The following is an 18,099-nucleotide window of genomic DNA, read 5'->3' on the forward strand; positions in this document are numbered from 1 at the left end:
TGCCATTTTGGGCTGTTGAGTGGATCTGTGTAATGAAATTCAGGCTATAATAGCCTGAGTTATCTCCACAGCTCTGTGTTGTTGGCCCTCTTCATTTGGTTTCTTGTTGGGTTGGATTTGGTGAAACAGCTCTGTAGTGTTTTCAGTTCTGCTTGTCAGAGCTCATCCTGATCTAATGTAGCAACATATATGGTAAAATTAAAAACAATATGAATAGTTATTTTAATATTTTCAGTGCCATCAGAGCTCTGCACAGTACATCACATGTATTGCTACGTGTAGCGTAGACATGGAAGAAGCACAATTCTAAATCACATTTTCTGTATATTCGAGTCTTCAAAGCCAAGTGCCTGTCAAGCATTGTTACATTTGAATGGATTTTTTCTTGTGCTAGTGCACACATCTAAAACTGTTTCAAATATGCATTAGTCAGAGGTGAAATCTCCTTTGCTTATGGACTCCTCTATTAACCAAACTTCACTTGTCAATATCAATTACTGCTCCTGTTTCCTGTTGCTTTCTGCAGTTGTTCTCTCACCATGATGTCCTCGGAGAACAAGGGCTCTTGACTCCTGAAAAGTCCAATGGAGCGAGTCATGGGGAGGTTTCCATCCATGTCAGAGTATTTCCCTGTTAGTGAAGTTTCACAGAGCCTGGAAAGAGGAAGACAAGAAACAGGTGTGGAACTGGTAAAGATCAGCAGGTCATGTCACTGATTATCCTCATCTTTCTCTCTCTGGCTCGAATGGGCTAAAAACAACAACAACAAACAGGATTTGGCTGCCTGAATTAAAAACTGCTCCTTCATGAATGAAAACTAACTTTTAAAGACAAAACTGCAATGTTTACAACCACAAAGCTGTATACATGTACAGATATTTAACCTCTAATATAAAGAAAAACATATTACAGCAAAAATGATCAAACAACAGTCAAATAAAGCTTAAGAAAACTTTGAGGAGGATAGTGTGGACCGACAGTGACTCAAACATTTAGAGATAAACTCAGCACCAATATCTATTAGCTGTATTCATCAGTTGATTTCCATTCGTTCCTTCATCAGACACTTTTATCTTTAGATAGGCTGTCTACATCTCTTGCATGTTAAGTAAAACTAAATCTGTTTCTTTACTTTTAACTTGATTTTTAACTACAGCAAATGATTCTGACTACAAGTTGACAGCAATTTCACATCATAAAAATAAAGAAACAAAACAAATGGTGTGGTATATAGCCAGTCACACAGTGAGCTATGTTTTACAATTTTAGTTAAAATTGAAGAAAATCAAAAGGTGTCTGTCAGACAGATGTGGTGTTGAATTCTGTGTCCCTGTCGATGTGTTTCCCTCATACCTTAACCCAGACCAGTCTGTGCTGTACATAAGTTGAAATCAGATGACAATTTCACATGATTAGTCTTGTTACATCTTCAGAGATGCATGATTTTAGCCCACTTCCTATCTGTTGTGTTACTGCTGCTGGTGACTTGTGTGAGCAGGCACTGTGAGGACACAGAGGTGATCGTTACAATCACAGTTAGCACTGCGATATGGAAGCCCTACCATCTGGCTTGGAGCATCACAAAATGATGTTTACTTGAAATGCCGTGTTCCACAGCAATTCAATTTCTAGCCAGCTTGATTGATTTTGATTTCCTCTCTACTGGACTGTAGCCTTATCTGTGGGTGGATTTTTCTTTCCTGACACAAACATCTCCCCAAAACTCAATTACAGGTGAGCTGTGTTGCAGCAGTCCCGCTAGAGACCTCATGTAAAGGAGGGTTTCTGAAATATTTTGTGGAGTGAGAATGCTGAAAAACACCAGCAAATCCAGCGAAGTGAAGAAGCAAAGACCGGACAATGATGAGAAAGGCTAACCTGAGGTAGAAGACTGATTTTGTAGTACGCTCCTGGTAGACAAACATGTTCTTCCTGTTGACCACACAGAAAGAGTTCAGCACAGAGCGCAGGGCCTGGATTGCTATGACAGGGAGACAAAAACATATTGAGAGGTTGAGTAAAGTGTTTACAAAAGAAATCTCATTTTAAGAATGTGACCATCAGAGAGAAATGGTCATATCTGTTTTAAAAACATGATAAACTGAGAGGTGGTAGTAATGTGAATATAAAAACATTAACAACATAGCAAACAGCTGCTTGGAAATTACCTCTCACGCACAATCACTGTTAAAGCTTTGTTGCACACTAAGCTTCAAAATGCAGTCACACTCCTAACTGTCCACTGCCCACTAAGTGCTGTTACATGCTCGACACAAGGTCATGATGGTAGTAGCTACTGAAGGACTGAGTTGGCATCACCTTACAGCTTATATGGAACCATTATGCTATGTTCTCCCCCCCCCCCACCTTTCCTTCTTAACCCAACCAGTCGAGGCAGATGGCCGTCCACCCTGAGTCTGGTTCTGCTCGAGGTTTCTGCCTCTTAAAGGAAGTTTTTCTCTCCACTGTCTCCTAGTGCTGCTCATGGTGGATTTGTTGGGTCTCTCTCTGTAAATACCTATTTTAAAGAGTACGGTCTAGACCTGCTGTATATGAAAAGTGCCTTGAGATGACTTTTGTTGTGATTCAGTGCTATATAAATAACATTGAACTGAATTGAATTGAACTGTCCAACTGAAAGGCCACTTACATATAATCTCAGACACTTTATTTTACAGGTCTCTTTGTTTCCTAATTCATTCCTAAAGGAATATGTGACTGTAATTTCTTAACTAGCAGCATATGAAGGATTGTGTAATTATGTAATTTGGTATGAAGTATGAGGAAAAACTGAGACAGTGTTCAATAGTAAGCCTTTAGTTACTAAAATACAATTAATTTCTCACATAACAACAGAAGTCCTATAGTTGCTGCATATTAAGTCAGTTGTGACAATTTAACCTGCCAACATCCAGTTGTAAGTGAATAAGAGTGTCTGTGCTGCAGTACTGTAAGGAAATGATCTGTTCCATGTGTAACAGCTGGCTTATAACAATGGAAAACAACAGATACTGTGTGTGATGTTGGATGTTATTTTTCTTTCTTTTCACCTTCTTCTTTAAATAAATGTATTTACTAATTTATTTATTTAATATTTGTGATTTTCCTGTAAACTGAAAAAACTCAAGAACAGATTCCTTCACATGCATAAACTTAACAAAGTAAATAATTCATTTCTGAGTCATCATGAGTACTTCTACAGAGTTAAGACAATCACATTAACGATTAGGAGTCCAATATTCGAAAATACCTGCAGAGACTTTCATACATCTTTTTGTCATAAAGTAAACCCATAATTCATAATTCCAGCTGTATTAATCAGAGTATGAATCTTTTGCATTAACAATCAAACAAAGGAAGTTTGAATGTCAGGTTGCGACACTACATAGGCAGCAGACCACCTGACTATAAATTACAGAAGACCCAGATCCCCAGCAGCCCGATTGAAGAACCTAGGATCGACTGCAGATCTACCACTCACCCCTGGACACCCCCATGTTGGGTCCCATTTTGAGACGTGGGTGAATGTGGATGATTGTGCTCCACACCACATCACAGGCAAAATGTCCAGGGATGAACTGCATGGTGGCTGCCAGGTAGTCTCTGGCCTGGTAGCTCTCCTCTGTGTTGTAGTCTGTGTGGTCAGGGAAATAAAAAATATGTAAGCACAAGGGCACAGCTGTTAAGAGCAAAAATTACAGTGTGACATCAGAGAAGAAATTAAAGGGTATTTTCACCCAAATGACTCCACAGCCTTGTATTGGAGCACCCACAGAAATCTCAAACACAAATAAAACCAAAGCTACACATCTTCCTCTGACTTACCATCAGAGGTGTTGAGCCTCTGCCTGTACAGAGACTCATTCTTCCAGATGTCTTCCTCACTCTCAGCCACCAGCAGAGAGTTACACACATGGCTGTCATGTAGGTCCTGCAGCAGCATACGCTACACGTACACAACAGACAGTGAGCAGCAAGCAAAGAAAGCATTTCACAACAAACTATCCGTACTGTTTACAGGACTGTGATCATTTATGCGTCTTAGTTCCAATATAGATGCATTTACATCAAATCACAATAAGTTTACACTAAATTCAAGTTTCTATCCTCTCACAAGTGAAATCTGACCTTTGAGTCTGGACTGATGCTCTGATGTTCATGTTCATTTATTTGTAACTGTTATTTCAGATTCTTATTTCATCACATGCATTGTTTGTTCTATTTTTCTAATTGTCGACAGTGATGTTACTTCATCTGTATGCTTTTCTAAAACGTGTAGTAAAAAACAAATCGGTGATAAAGTTTGCAGAGCAGTGCAGTGGTCACCTGATTGACTATTCTGCAGATTTCACCGATCTTCCTGACCACTGTCTGATGCAGCTGTAAGTATTCAGGCAGCTCCTGCTCCTCCTCCTTCTTCTCAAACTCCTCAGCACTGACGTCTTTTTCTTCTGTGAAGCATCTGAAAAAATATGTCACGTCCTTTGAAATGACTGGGATCCAGTCACTACCAAAATCAAGCACCCGAGAGTCAGTCACGGGGATTGTACTCAAAGTTTGACTGTGTCTCAGAGTGAATGACATCACTGTTTCATACTGAGATGAATGATGATGTCTGATCTTAGTAGTATGAGATTTATCACGGCAGATGAATAAAGGAACGTGCCTGGAAAGATGATACAGTTCTTTTACTTGTGTTTCCTGAGGTTTGCCTGACCTGGAATGGGAGTAGACCTTCACTCTGTCCTGGTGGATCTTAACAATCAGCCAGAAGTCTGGCATCAGACGTGACTGACACTCCTGTTCATCCAGGGTGGGGCTCTCACACTCAGAGTCACTGCTGCCGCCATCGTAACCTTCAAACACAACAAAAAGGGAACATATAAACATTACCAGTTACATTATCTTCATCACTGATGTCATCAAAACCATGGTAACAGACATTTAATGACACAGCATCAGTGATCAGCAGTTCCTAATTTCCTGTAACCACCTTCATCAGTGTGAGTGGAAGTGTTTCAGACAGTTTGTAAATGTTTTATTGAGCCGTGAAATCAGTGCTGTTTCACATGGTCCTCTGCTGGGGCTGCACAGTTTAACTGTACACTACACAAATCAGATGCAATTGAAATTGCATCACATTTTTAGTGTTCTGTGTGAAAAGTGCTCATTATAACAAGAAAAAAATAAGTTGGTGCAGGAATTAACTGCAGGAATAAAATGTCCTCAGTGTGAAAAGGCCTTTTAGGCAGGTTAAGTGAGTTTTGTCATCTACAATCTGACCTTTAGATCTGTTAGTACTGCAGCTTTACCAGGCTCCATTGTTCTTGGTCATAAATATACATAATGGATCATTAATTGTTTTCTCACATAGAGATGATCTACAAATTGCTCCGTCTACGTTCAGTTTTGGACAACAAGCAGCTTCACATTAACATCACCAGATTACATCAATCATTGAGTCTGTAGCAAAACACCACTTCAGCTTTCTGTGCTACTCTGACAGTAGTGTGAAGAGCCATCACGGTGGCATTTCATACTGAGAGACTGTCACACAAACAAGACTGGTTCTCATTATTGTCTCCTCTTAAAGCAAAACACAGTACATCCGGTTCCTTTGGCTCAGTTTGATGCTTTCTACCTGCCTTACTCTTTATTCTAATACAGTGTGCTCACAGTGTGGTGTGGTAATACAATGTGCTGTTCAATATCCCAACCTTACAGGAGGAGGATGTAGAGTATATGATCATTCTCTTATATTACACTCATATCATTTTCATCATTTTATAACTGATTACAGGCAATTAAACACTCAGACTGTGGATGTAGAGGCACTGCACCGTCAGTGACTGCACCAGATAAATGACATTCATAGAAGATGCTTTGCTATGCTTTTAAAAGTCCGTGTGCATAGAACACAAAAGTGCAATCATACCAGTCTAGCACATTTTGGGTGATTTCACATCTTTCCACTACTTTACAGAAAATGTAATGTTGTGAATTATCCACAGGATGGTGCTGTTTATCAGACTGAGGCTGACTCTATATTGGATCTGTGTGCCAGCACATACATGGAGCTGAGCTGTAGCTGGACTGTTGAGTTCAAGTTGCAAAAAAGATTTGTAGCTCAATAAAGTGGATTTTTTAACACACAGACTATTTTAATTTAATGTTGTACCAACTGAAACTAGAACAAATATTGATAAATCCTTTCAGCTTGATTACATGACAGCTGTGTGGTTAAGTGCTCTTATAGAGGGACAGAGATGAAGTGTTGTGAGTGTGGGAGTAAACCTATGTTAAAGCTAACAAGCTGGTGAGAATGACCGATAGGATTTCAAACTTGTCACAACCACCTCACTCTTCAGACAGTGATGATGCTGTTTAACCATCTCTCAGCTTTGTGCAGCACTTACCCTGCATGTCTGAATCCAGACTGCCCTGGCTGGAGACGACACTCTGGACTCGACTTGGCCTGAGTTTGCCACCGCCTGAGGAGAGACAGTTTGACATTTCTGTCAGAGCTCTGCCAGATCACGCACCCTCTGAGCCTTTCTCAGGTATTACATCAGGCAGTAATCGGCTCGTGTAAAAGGCTCAACCAGTTTTCTGGTCTCTATGTGAGTTTCTACTATCAACTGCCATCAACAGGCTTCTTTTAATAAACATTTTCACATGTTCCAAAAACTTCTATTGCAGTTTATAAGGTCGTTAAATAAATCAGGTCTTTAAATCGATTGATTTGTAATACCGACAGTCAAACATTTCTAAATGATTTTACACCTTAAATGATGATTAATCAATGTTAAAACATGTTGATTCATTCTCCTTCTTTGATTATGTGATTAATGGACTCAGTCCACTGGAAGGCTAATTCTAACTATGATTACACCTGCAGTTAAATATCTCAGGAAAACCTTTCAGATATGGGTTTGTATAAAAATGCACAGGTCTGTACTGTGTCTGTTAGACTCACTGTGAGAGGCCGACTGCATGGACTCAGCCAGGCTGACGCTGGACGGCGTCTTCGGGGGTGAGGTGGGCTCTGGGCAGCGATCAGTGTGGAGCTGGGGGGTACTGGGCTGACCTTGGTCCCCCACCGTGCTAACTGGGCTCTGATAAACACTGTCATCTGCCTCAGGCCTCAAGGCTCTGATTGGCTCACAGGCATCTGTAGTTGTGTCACCGGGAGCGTCAGCAGCAACACTGATGGACTTCCTGTCTTCACTCTGCAGGTGGACAGAGCCCCAGTAAAAATAAATGTCAACAAAAGACATTACAGGAGTGGACACACAGGTCGGTCGGCTTTCTGTGCTGAATCATTGTGATTATAATTAAATACATTGTGATTATAATTAAATAAATATGTTCTGTTCTCTGCATTATTAATCAGCAGCATTCTTTTACAAAAGCAAATTTCAAATACAAATGGTGGCAGAGGTCCTACCAGGGTCAATACGATGACCTTTGTTCTAATTACCGATGTGACTAAATGAGTAAAATGCTGACTGCGTGTAATGACAGGTACAAGAGCAGCACAATGAAGGTTTCACATGTTAAAAAACAGAGAAGTGGGAAATGTCTCAGTAAGTCAGAGTCAGGTCAGGATGTGTGAGAAACTACTAACCAGTTCACTAATGGAAACTCTGTACTGATGTTAATTTGCCTGATGGAAATCCAGTTTGATCATTTACACAGTGCAGAAACTGGTGGCTAACTCTGCCATTGTGTCTCATTAGCTACTTAAATGAAAATAAAACAAGATGCTAAGTGTTTAGACAAAAAGCAGGCATCAAATATATTGTTGCTGTAACTCCGTTCATCACTGTGAAATGATGTGTCCGACCTCACTGTCCGGCTCTGCAGCCTGAGCCTCTGCTCCACTCTCCAGCATGACATCCTCCACCTGTGCTCCAGCACTGCAGGGGGTGGTCTGCTGTGGGGGGTCTGCGGTGCTCTCAGAGAGTCTCTTGGTGGCGTGGATCCTCTGTGGGTGTAGTCTGCTCAGGGACATATAGTAGAAGCTGTCCTGCTGTCCATTTAGGACGTAGCCCGAGAGCGATATTCTGCGGAACTCCTGCAGGATCAGACGTTATTGTTTTTTTAATATCTGTACACCCTACATTTTGAGTAAGAACTGCTGCTGATCAGCCTTCATTTAATGTCATGTTAATGCTTAATTTCAAATGAGTGAAAACAGTATTTCTGTTAAAAGTGAAGTTCAGAGCTTGGCTTCTTACTAAGATCAGTTCTAATTAATAGAAACTGGAAAAACTGGAAATAGATGCCTGGATCAAATGCTATTTGATCAATTAGAGCCGTAAATACACATGACAGAGCAAAGAGCTGACAGTGAATATATGGAGGCAGCTCATTCCTATAAAATGATTTATTAAATCTCCGCCTCAGAATCATTGTGATGGTTCAGTGTGACAGGGAGAATGGAGCCTGTTTCAGTTCAGTGAGTCTGACTACACAGTTGGAGCTACAGTCAAGCTACATGTTTCACACAACTGCTGTGGGTTCTGATGTTTTCGGTCAGATTAGATTAATGCTGACTCGACATGAGGGGACAGCATGGTTGCTGTTTTGGAATGAGATGATGATCCTGTGTTTGTTGCCTGAGTGACTGATAGTCTTTATTTTCTGCACATAAACTGTTAGCTTCCAGGATTATGCTGCTTCCACCACGTTGACTCGGAGCCCAACAGAGTATAATGTGTAATCATCACTGGTGGCTCCAGAGGTCGCTGTGTTGGTAAAAGTTACTCAGTCTACTCTAAAAGACATTTAAAAGAAGTTGTAATGGTATGATCAGAAATACAGAAGACTCCAAAAAACTTGTTTTAATGAGAACATCCCTGGAGTGTGTGTGTGTGTGTGTGTGTGTGTGTGTGTGTGTGTGTGTGTGTCTGTGTGTGTGTGTGTGTGTCCTTGCCTCTTTGAATTTTTCCAGAGACTGCTCAGGCCCGAAGACAAACTGAAGTGGGACGTCCTCACAGTGACAGTGTGGTCGTCCACTGGAGCGCAAAACATGCTCTGCTACTTTCTGCAGCGTGGCTGAGCTGATGACCCGAGAGTGACGCAGAGCAGAAACTATCTCATCCTCCAGCAGCCAGCGGATCTAAAACACACACACACACAAAACAAAACCAAGAGAAATTCATCATTGTGTGTGTACAGTAACAGTGAAAATACAGATGTCACAGTTTTCAGTGAAGAATAAACAAAACCCTCCCAATATCAACAAGTCTAAAAGACTGAAGCTCACTAGCAGCTCCTAAAGGCTCTGATGTTCATTATGTACATTCATGCAAAGCACTGGACAGAGTGAAAAACATTTTGTTGATCTTTCTATTCTTGTTTTAAATGTCATTAAAAAGAAAAATCACACACACATGAATGCGGCTGCAGATTTGTCTGCCAGTGGTGTGAGAGAAAGGCTTATTAAATGTTCAAAATGTAAAAGAGTTCACTCTGTGAGGAACATGATGTGCTCAGTAAATATCACAGTAACCTGGCAGTTACACAGTCTGGCAGCCAGGCAGGCAAAAATAGTCCCTAACAATAACATAGATTTGTGAGGTGTTCAATAAGAACCAATAGGCTGAGAGGCACACACAGAGCAGAGTAAGTGCTGACAGACAAACTGCCATATTGTTTTTTTTTTATTGTTTTGTCTTTTTATGGGATTCAGTAACAAGAAATATAAAGAATACTGCCAGACTTAACCTCTGCGGGTGGGGGGTGTTACTGTGGATTTTCAAAGGTAAACTCTGTCACTAATCTCAATCAAAATTTCAATTTCAAAAAGAAAAATGTTTTATCAATATGATGTACTCTTATTTGAAAGTGGACTTGTGAACTGTGTTCATGCTCTGACTGGCTAGGAATATACAGTATGTTGTGACTGGGTTAAGTTAATAAGTGAAGCTACTGTCCACTCCTTGTTGTGCTTTGATAGCTTGCACTGAGAGGAAGACTCACCTCATCCATTGTGGCCAAAATTGCTAACTTGTGAGGAACTGGCAGTTTGGATAAGGGATCACCAGAGACCCTGATGGAGGAAAAACACAAACCTCTGTTGATGGGCACTATCAAAGTCAATAAGACAAAGCAGAACTCTGTATAAACCTGTAGAACAAACAAATGTGTTGAACAAACTCACCCATCAACGCCAGCTCCTCTCAGACTGTCCAATACTGCCATCAGCTCCTCATCAGAGCGATAGGACGAGGGCTGTCCTGGTGAACGATTCAGGGACACACTGCTCTCTGAGGTGTACCTGCACACAAAGAGGAGATCTCATCGTGGTTTCCTCAGTGTTAAACCATATTATCATCATTTCATCAGACGACATCTGGGTGTGAGGACTGTACCAGTTACTGACAACATTTTCTTATTTTGTTTGCTTCAGACATGCCCTCTACCTTTACCAAACTTACTATGTGTAGGGTTTTCATGTGACTACAGCATCTGTCAAATGATTCTGATATATTTCATATGAATACTACCACTGGATGGCGCTAAAGTAAACAAATATAATCCAACACATAACTGGCTAAGTTAAAGTTAAAGGTAACCTATGACTCATGAGTGAGTTTTTGACTATTAGCAGCATCACAGAGCTCTCTGACAATATTTGATGCTTTGTGATAAAGAATCTGTTAGCCTACAGTGATATACACAATGCATTTTACTGAGTACACAGATTTCTTTCTTAGTTTACAAGAAAACTCCACAGAGTAACTTTAATACTGCAATGTGATAATGGTCTTCAGATTTTTATGTCCAAAAACACATCCTATATTCTATTACAATCCTGTTTTCTTACACTGTGACTCACCTGTTGTGATGAAAATCAGCCATAGCTTCAATCTCCAGAGGCAGAGTCAGGACAAATACATCTAATGTAACTGAGAGCTCATTCAGATCCACAGACTGTAAGGTCTCAGCATTCTCCAGGCAGGAAATAATCTCACCTGCAAGCACAAAACTCGAGTAAACACTGAAACAAAAGTGCAAAAATGTCTCAATGGCAAAATTTCAACATGTCAACTAAATCATACATACATACAAAGATGGAAACAACAGTTAGGTAAATCTTTGTTTTGATGAATAAAGACTGACACTTTTGAATGGTGAAAAAATTAAAGCCTTTAAATATAGAAGGACCCAGACATCACCATCACATCACGACTGGTGTGACTGAACATGCTGTGTCCCTGTTCAGCGGGGCTGTACTCACCAAGGCAGGTGGGCAGCGTTTGTATGGGCATAGAGCCGTGGCAGCTTTTCATATTGACAGAACATGTGACGTGAACAAACAGCGGTGGCATGTCCAGCTGTGGCCCCTCAGCCTCCAGCAGGGAGTCTCCCTCCAGGATACTGAAGGAGTCCTGGTCCTGGTTGACAGTGTTAGAGTCTGACAGGGACTGGTCTTCACCCTCTCCGTGAGTGCTGGTGCCTGGATGCTCCTCATACTCTACCACCAAATCTGTGTCGCTCTCTGTCATGACGCAGCAGCCTGACATATTTTCTACACACACACACACACACACACACACCACACACACACACACAATAAACTGGTCATTATCATATCACTAAATGAAACTAAATCAAACAGAAATAAAGTGAAATACAATTCACATTATTTGGAGGTGAGAGGAAGCTTCTTCTCTTTTGAGGTGGAGACACACTGTTCATGTCAAAATGAAAAATGAGCAACTGTCCAGTCACAGCTTTGGGGGCTCCCACCTCCTCATGTAGACTTACAACAGTTCAGAGGATTTAGTTTTGGCAGGTCTGTGCTGCCCCCTGCTGGACAACCCTGAATTGCAATACACCTCCACTTGTGTGTTGAGATTTTAATACTGTGGGGAAATTCATGCCACAAAGAAATTCATTTAGTTATTAAAAAAAGGCTAAATAATAATTGTCAACAACATGTGTGTGTGTTTCCATAATGTTTAGTTCTTTCTGTATTTAGGTTTGTTGTTGGTCTGTGAAGCACTTTGCTGAATAAATGAATGTGCATCAACAGTTGAACCGACTGTGTGAAAGCACAGACAGAGTTACAAATGACAAATATCCCTATGTGCTAAGAAAACATTCATATTTCAATAAGAGATACATGAGATAAATATTTCAAACACCTCAGTAAAACTGAACATTACTCAAAGATGCTCACCGTCCTCTGTAGCCGGCTCTGCCTCTGACACCAACTCCTCACTGGGTCTCCTTTCTGTCTCACCTTCCTCTGAGTCCTCCTGAGGAGACAAACCACAGTCCACATGTTTATCCAGTCAGCCCCAGCTGATGTTAATCCAGAATCATTCCCTTTCCTGTATATAATCTCTGACTCAGTTTCATCATGACCAATAATGAGATATGAAACCAAAGAAAAGTCAGTCTGGCCAAAACACAAAATGACATAGGGAAATGTAAAAGAAGAGTCAGTCAACTCACCTCTTTCTTTGATGATGGTGGGCAGTAGAAGAAGTAGTGCGGGTTGGAGGGCACAGTTTTGAAATACTGAGACACGATCCCCATGAATTTATCCTGTCAAATGATTCATTTTACATCTCAACATCAGTTTCACCTTGAAGATATTAACTCTGATCACTGGGGAGTCTGTAATTGAAATGAATAACGATGTGAAATTAAAAGTGGAAGATTAGCATTTTTAGACAGACAGACAGTACCTGTATGATTTTATGCAGATCTGGGTACACTTCACACTTGGGCTGCGTCTGAAGCAGTGTCAGAGGGAACTCTGGGATTTCGGCTGTCTTGGACTCATCCAGGATCAGAGGAGATGTGGGAGCAGACAACTTTCCTCTAGATTCAGCTTCACTGGCATCCTCCATTTCAATACTATTGGCAGAAATATCACAACATTAATGACTGTGTTAGGTGATAGAAAACATGTACAAAGCCCCAACATTAAACCACTGACAGGTGAAGTGATGAACACTGATCATCTGGTTACTATCCAATGTTCTGCTGGGAAACCTCGGCTCCTTCATTCATCCGGATGTTACTTTGACACGTACCACCACCTAATCACTGTTGTAGACCAAGCACACCACCTCCATGGCAACAACACTCCCCAATGTCAGGAGCCTTCCCCAGCTCCCACCACACCACATACAACTGCTCAGAAATGCCTCAAGAAACACAACAAGGAGCCCAAGGTGTTGACCTGGCCTCCAGTCTCCCAAGATCCCAGTCTGATCCAGCACCTGTGGGACCTGCCAAATATTGTGTAGGTCCCCCTCGTACCACTAAAACAGCTGTGACCTGTTGGGGGATGGACATGGGACCTCTGGTGATGTCCTGTGGTGTCTGGCACCAGGACATTTGGCAGGAATGTTTTGGGTCCTCCATGGACCCATCCCACAGCATAGTTGGGTGGTTCGTGTCAAAGTAACACCGAGATGAATGACGGACCCCAGGTTTCCCAGCAGAACATGGAACTGTAATGACGCTGACGTATATGGGCATATACTGTTTATGTATGTATACATAGCCTACAAGTTCAACACATTTGTGAGAACCACTGACTCAGTGCTGGAACAAACTTCTTAAAACAATGTTTCATTTCCATTGTAGAAAGAACATCACCAGGGTTGAATGAGTCAAACATTTAGATTCCATTATTTCTTCTTTTTTTTTTTTTTAAATAAGGTTCACAATCATTTAATCTGATCCTGATGAGTCCTTGGTCTGACCTGGACAAAGAGGTCATGGCAGCCCTCTCATCTGCTCGCTCCTCCTCAACCTCTCCAATGATAAAGGTGGTAGGGCTCCTTGAATGTTTTGGATTTCCTCTCCATCCTGGAATCTCACTGTGATCCCTGAAGACTCTAATGTGTCCACAGAGGGTCTGCAGGAAGGAAGTGACATCGATCTCCTGCAGGGATTCTTCACAGTAGTCCATGGCCATCAGGACATCCTGGGAGCTGATGCTGTAGGACTGCTGCAGGCTGCGGTACACACCTGACCAACACAGGGAGCAAATCAGTGACTGATGCTGTCAAGTCACACAGCTGCTGGCTTTCATTTGGATTTAGAAAAAAAACTTACTTTGTGCATAGCTTTGTCTTAACTGTCCAACCTGACTTCTAATTCAGTATAAATTCACCTCAATGGCAGCATGCCCAAACAGAAAAGAATGGGGTCCAGGATGACACACTGAGGCAACACAAGATTGACTTCATAAAGTCCAGGCTCAATTATTATATGCTTCAGTGTGTACATTTACCTCTCCCTGTCTATACGATTTCCTTTCCCTCCAGTGCTGTAAAGAAGTGCACAAAGAGCATTTCCTCTTTAAGGATTTCATAAAGGAATCACAGTATACAGTAATTACTGGGCTGGGCCAGCAGAGAATACAGTTTGGATGTTTACTCTTCAATTTTCAATAGTTAATAATAATTCCTGGGTGGGTGGAGGTTGGTGGGTGGAGGTGAGGACAAAGGTCACCTTTGACGTAGCTCTGGTGATAATGTTCTTGCAGCAGGTTGCAGTAGTTGGCCAGCTCCTTGTGTTTGTGAGGCTGAGCCAGGAGGTCAGTCCAAGGGGATGGACTGCTGCGGTCTTGAGACAGTGACCTGCCAGAGGACAACAGCACAGCAAACACACAGGCAGAACACAAACGAGTTCAGTTAGACTGATGAAGGATCTGATCAACCCACATGGACTTAAAGTTCATTTCATATTTTCCAGTAGATTTATGTTCATCCACACAACCATAATCTCATATATGTGCAGAAACATATATGAGATTATGGTTGTGTGGATATATACAAAGCCACTTATAGATTCCATTTCATTTTGCATAAGCATTTAGGTAGCTCTAGCCCAGATCGCCCCTACAGTGAGCAAAGTCAAAGAAGCCAACAAGCCTGTGAGGGACAGTTCAACCTCCACAGCATGCGTTTGAAGCTTTGTATTAGAAACAATTCATTATGAGAACAAAAGGCAGAGACATGACACAGGTGAAAAAGACCTTGATTACCAAAAATAGTGCTTTTGCAGCAGAGTGTTTTTGTCCAGCTAACAGCAAGGAGTCAAAGGTCATTGAAGACAAAGTGCTGCAACATATACAATCACCTGCACAGCTACAGCTGGACCAACTGTAGAACAATAAACAGAGCAACAGTCGCCCACACTCATCATGTTTTGAATAAATAAACCCTGAACCAGATAAAGACACAGCAACAGGTACAGGTGAACCAAGTCTGAAGTGTGCCACCAGACTAATGATTGACTTACAATGTTTAACATTTATCGATAAAGTTATACATTTTTAAAAGCTGAAACAATTCATCTATGACAGACTGATGATCTGTCCGGGGTGTAGCCTGCCTCTCACCCAGTGTCAGCTGGGAATGGCTCCATATGAATAAGAGGTATAGATAATGGATGGATGGATAAAACAATTAGTTTCATTTAGTGCATTTAATAATTCATTATATTACACTGTAAAAACATAATACTAGTATTTCAATTAGCTAAATAATAATTCAGTTTTTTGTTCATGTCTTTTAAAGATGAAAACTGAAATTCAAATGAAGTTCCAAACTAAAATAAAAAATAAAGATTTGAATTAACTGTGTCTATAGTGTTTATGTAACATGTCACAATCAAACCAAAAGGAGTCTCCTGTTTTAACGTTGACTTTTTACCTCATTATGACTTTAAGAAATACAGTGAGAAGTCCATTTTAAAAGCCTTGATCCTTTAAACTTGATCAAATTAAACTGTACAAAAGTCTTTAACTATTGTGGTGGCACAGTCCAGACTCCGTACACATGGGCCATCACTATCATCTGCCGGGGGGGGGGGGCAGCGACATAAATACAGTTCCCATGTTAAAATGTCTCCAGAGAAGAAAGAATTTCCTGTGCCTCTGTATCAAAAGACTAATGTGCTGTAATGTGATCCTGCTGCAGGTAAACCAACAATACAAAGCATCATGATATCTGTCCTATATTAACTGACATAATATTATAATGTACTATTCATATGATAGTATTGTATTATGCCTGTTAATTCTCTGTGTGGTGCTCAGAGACTTGTTTGTTTGTTGTTTATCTGGTATCAGCATAGATGGATGAATCAATATGTTTAGTTTGTTTTCTATATTAAAAAATAAAAGTCAGGTACATATTTTTGTGGCTGTCAAGTCCCACCCTGCAACCCTGCACTGTGACCACAAAAGGCTGTGTCCCAGTGGGGACATGGCTGATGGGACAACTACCAGCACAAACACAGGCATCCCTACATCTGAAGCTTCCTTTATATTTGTTTTTATCCTGTGGTGTGATAAGAGAAAGCCTCTTTCATGTTTCCTGACTCCCTGGTTAAAATGACTTCTTGTTGCAGCAATGACAACAGATCTTTAACTGTGAACTCATAACAGTGACAGATATACAACTGGTTTATTTACCAGTGACATAAGCCAGCACTCCACACTCACTGCACAAGGCAAGTCAACAGCAAAGCATTCTGAGTGGATTATGCACATACATGCTCTTCCCTGCATAATACTTTAGAGAGTTTGGATCTGTTTTACTCTAACAATGACAAGTGTCAACAGGGACTAACTGTCTGTTGCACTCAGTGTGTGGCAGCAGTGCACCTAAAGCATATGCCTGTTTGTTTGTGTGTGTGTGTGTGTGTGTGTGTGTGTGTGTGTAGCAACACAAGCCTGAGGAGGAAGCACGGACAGATGGCTTTGGAGCCTTCAGTATTAGAAAAGCAACACTCCCACTCTACAGAAGACAAGTGCGTCCTAAGTTCTCAGAGTCCTCTATAAGCTGAGCAGCACCTCAGCAGAGAGGGAAGGAGAGCAGAGAAACAGAATCGAGCAGTGCTACCTGAACTTCATCTGCTGATACATCTCCCAGGACTCAGCATCTTGAGCTCTATTCTCACCCAAAGACAACCAGAGACACACGTTAACAACTGGCCTGCAACTTACTTCTGACAAAAACAACAGGTCAGTTATGTCATACAGTGGTGAGGAAATGATTCAATTCAAGGATAAACCAGTCTATTTACAACTTGGCTCTTCTTTATGTAGCTTCGTCAGTCATCTGCATTGGTTATGATAACACTGTACTCACCAAAGTGACTGCTGAAGCCTGGGAACACAGCAATTTGATTACACCAAACTTTGACAGGTTCAGTCCGGGGGATCAGACAGTTTTAGCTAACAACAACATCAGCAGCACAAGTACCTGCCCTGCTCAGATGGCAGTGAAACGCTCCTTGTTAAATCATCAGTACAAAAGACATTTTGGTGCGTTAGAAAAAGCCTGGTTCACTGAGCAGAAGTCAAAAGTACAAAAACTGAATCTGACTCCCTGAGGTGAATTTTGGTACAAAACTTCAAATCACACAGTCATAGTCATTAGAAGCTTAAGCTTATACTTACACAATCAGCATAGTTGTTTCTATGTTGAGGAACATGGACCAGACTGTATAATATAAAGTGGTGACACTACCTCTGGATCCAGCAGCTCCTTCCACATGATAACTCAGTTAGCTCTGTTTCTTTGTGCTGTGTCATGTGATGAAGTATGGTTCCTCTGACAGTACCTCAATTCAAATTCCAGATAATGTAAGATATGGATATTGAGAAAAATACATTTACTGTAATTTTAGAACTATTGCCGACTTTATTTGTGCACACAAATGAAACAAAGCCTGTAACCTACTCCTTTGACTGGAACACATACCCCACACACTCTTTCGATCATGGTGATGTACAGTAGTTAAGCCACCAAGGCTCTGATCTAAAGCTCTACTGTTAGTTGTCACTGTATGTACACATCCACATATTATCTGCTGCATGAGTTAGGTTACTGTTCCTAGACCAGCCTGACTTCTTTCAGGTGATGTCACTATTGTCTCAGGATGACCTAAGGTGAGTACAACATTATTCTTACTGATAAGACTGACTGTCAAAGCTACAAAAATAGGCCCAAAGTTGTATTAAACTGGAATTATCCTTTAATAATTAATGTTAAAAAGACAGTGAAATTGCAATAATGTCTAATTCTCCCTGGAAAGCTCAGTTCTGTT

General features: G+C 41.0%; 1 protein-coding gene across 1 annotated transcript in view; it reads right to left on the bottom strand.

Annotated features, from left to right (window-relative positions):
* Window positions 1-18,099, bottom strand: part of LOC108896974 (SZT2 subunit of KICSTOR complex) — a 95,294-nt gene that overhangs the window by 55,640 nt on the left and 21,555 nt on the right. Inside the window, 19 exon segments of the mRNA XM_051077216.1 lie at window positions 539-653; window positions 1,879-1,981; window positions 3,482-3,634; window positions 3,826-3,946; window positions 4,327-4,462; window positions 4,718-4,856; window positions 6,417-6,491; window positions 6,977-7,229; window positions 7,847-8,077; window positions 8,939-9,124; window positions 9,988-10,057; window positions 10,169-10,285; window positions 10,847-10,982; window positions 11,249-11,539; window positions 12,194-12,272; window positions 12,472-12,564; window positions 12,708-12,879; window positions 13,737-14,004; window positions 14,491-14,618. Coding sequence (XP_050933173.1) covers window positions 539-653; window positions 1,879-1,981; window positions 3,482-3,634; window positions 3,826-3,946; window positions 4,327-4,462; window positions 4,718-4,856; window positions 6,417-6,491; window positions 6,977-7,229; window positions 7,847-8,077; window positions 8,939-9,124; window positions 9,988-10,057; window positions 10,169-10,285; window positions 10,847-10,982; window positions 11,249-11,539; window positions 12,194-12,272; window positions 12,472-12,564; window positions 12,708-12,879; window positions 13,737-14,004; window positions 14,491-14,618 — 2,866 coding nt within the window.

The sequence above is a fragment of the Lates calcarifer genome, linkage group LG17 (genome assembly GCF_001640805.2).
Source record: "Lates calcarifer isolate ASB-BC8 linkage group LG17, TLL_Latcal_v3, whole genome shotgun sequence".
Taxonomy (NCBI): domain Eukaryota; kingdom Metazoa; phylum Chordata; class Actinopteri; family Centropomidae; genus Lates; species Lates calcarifer.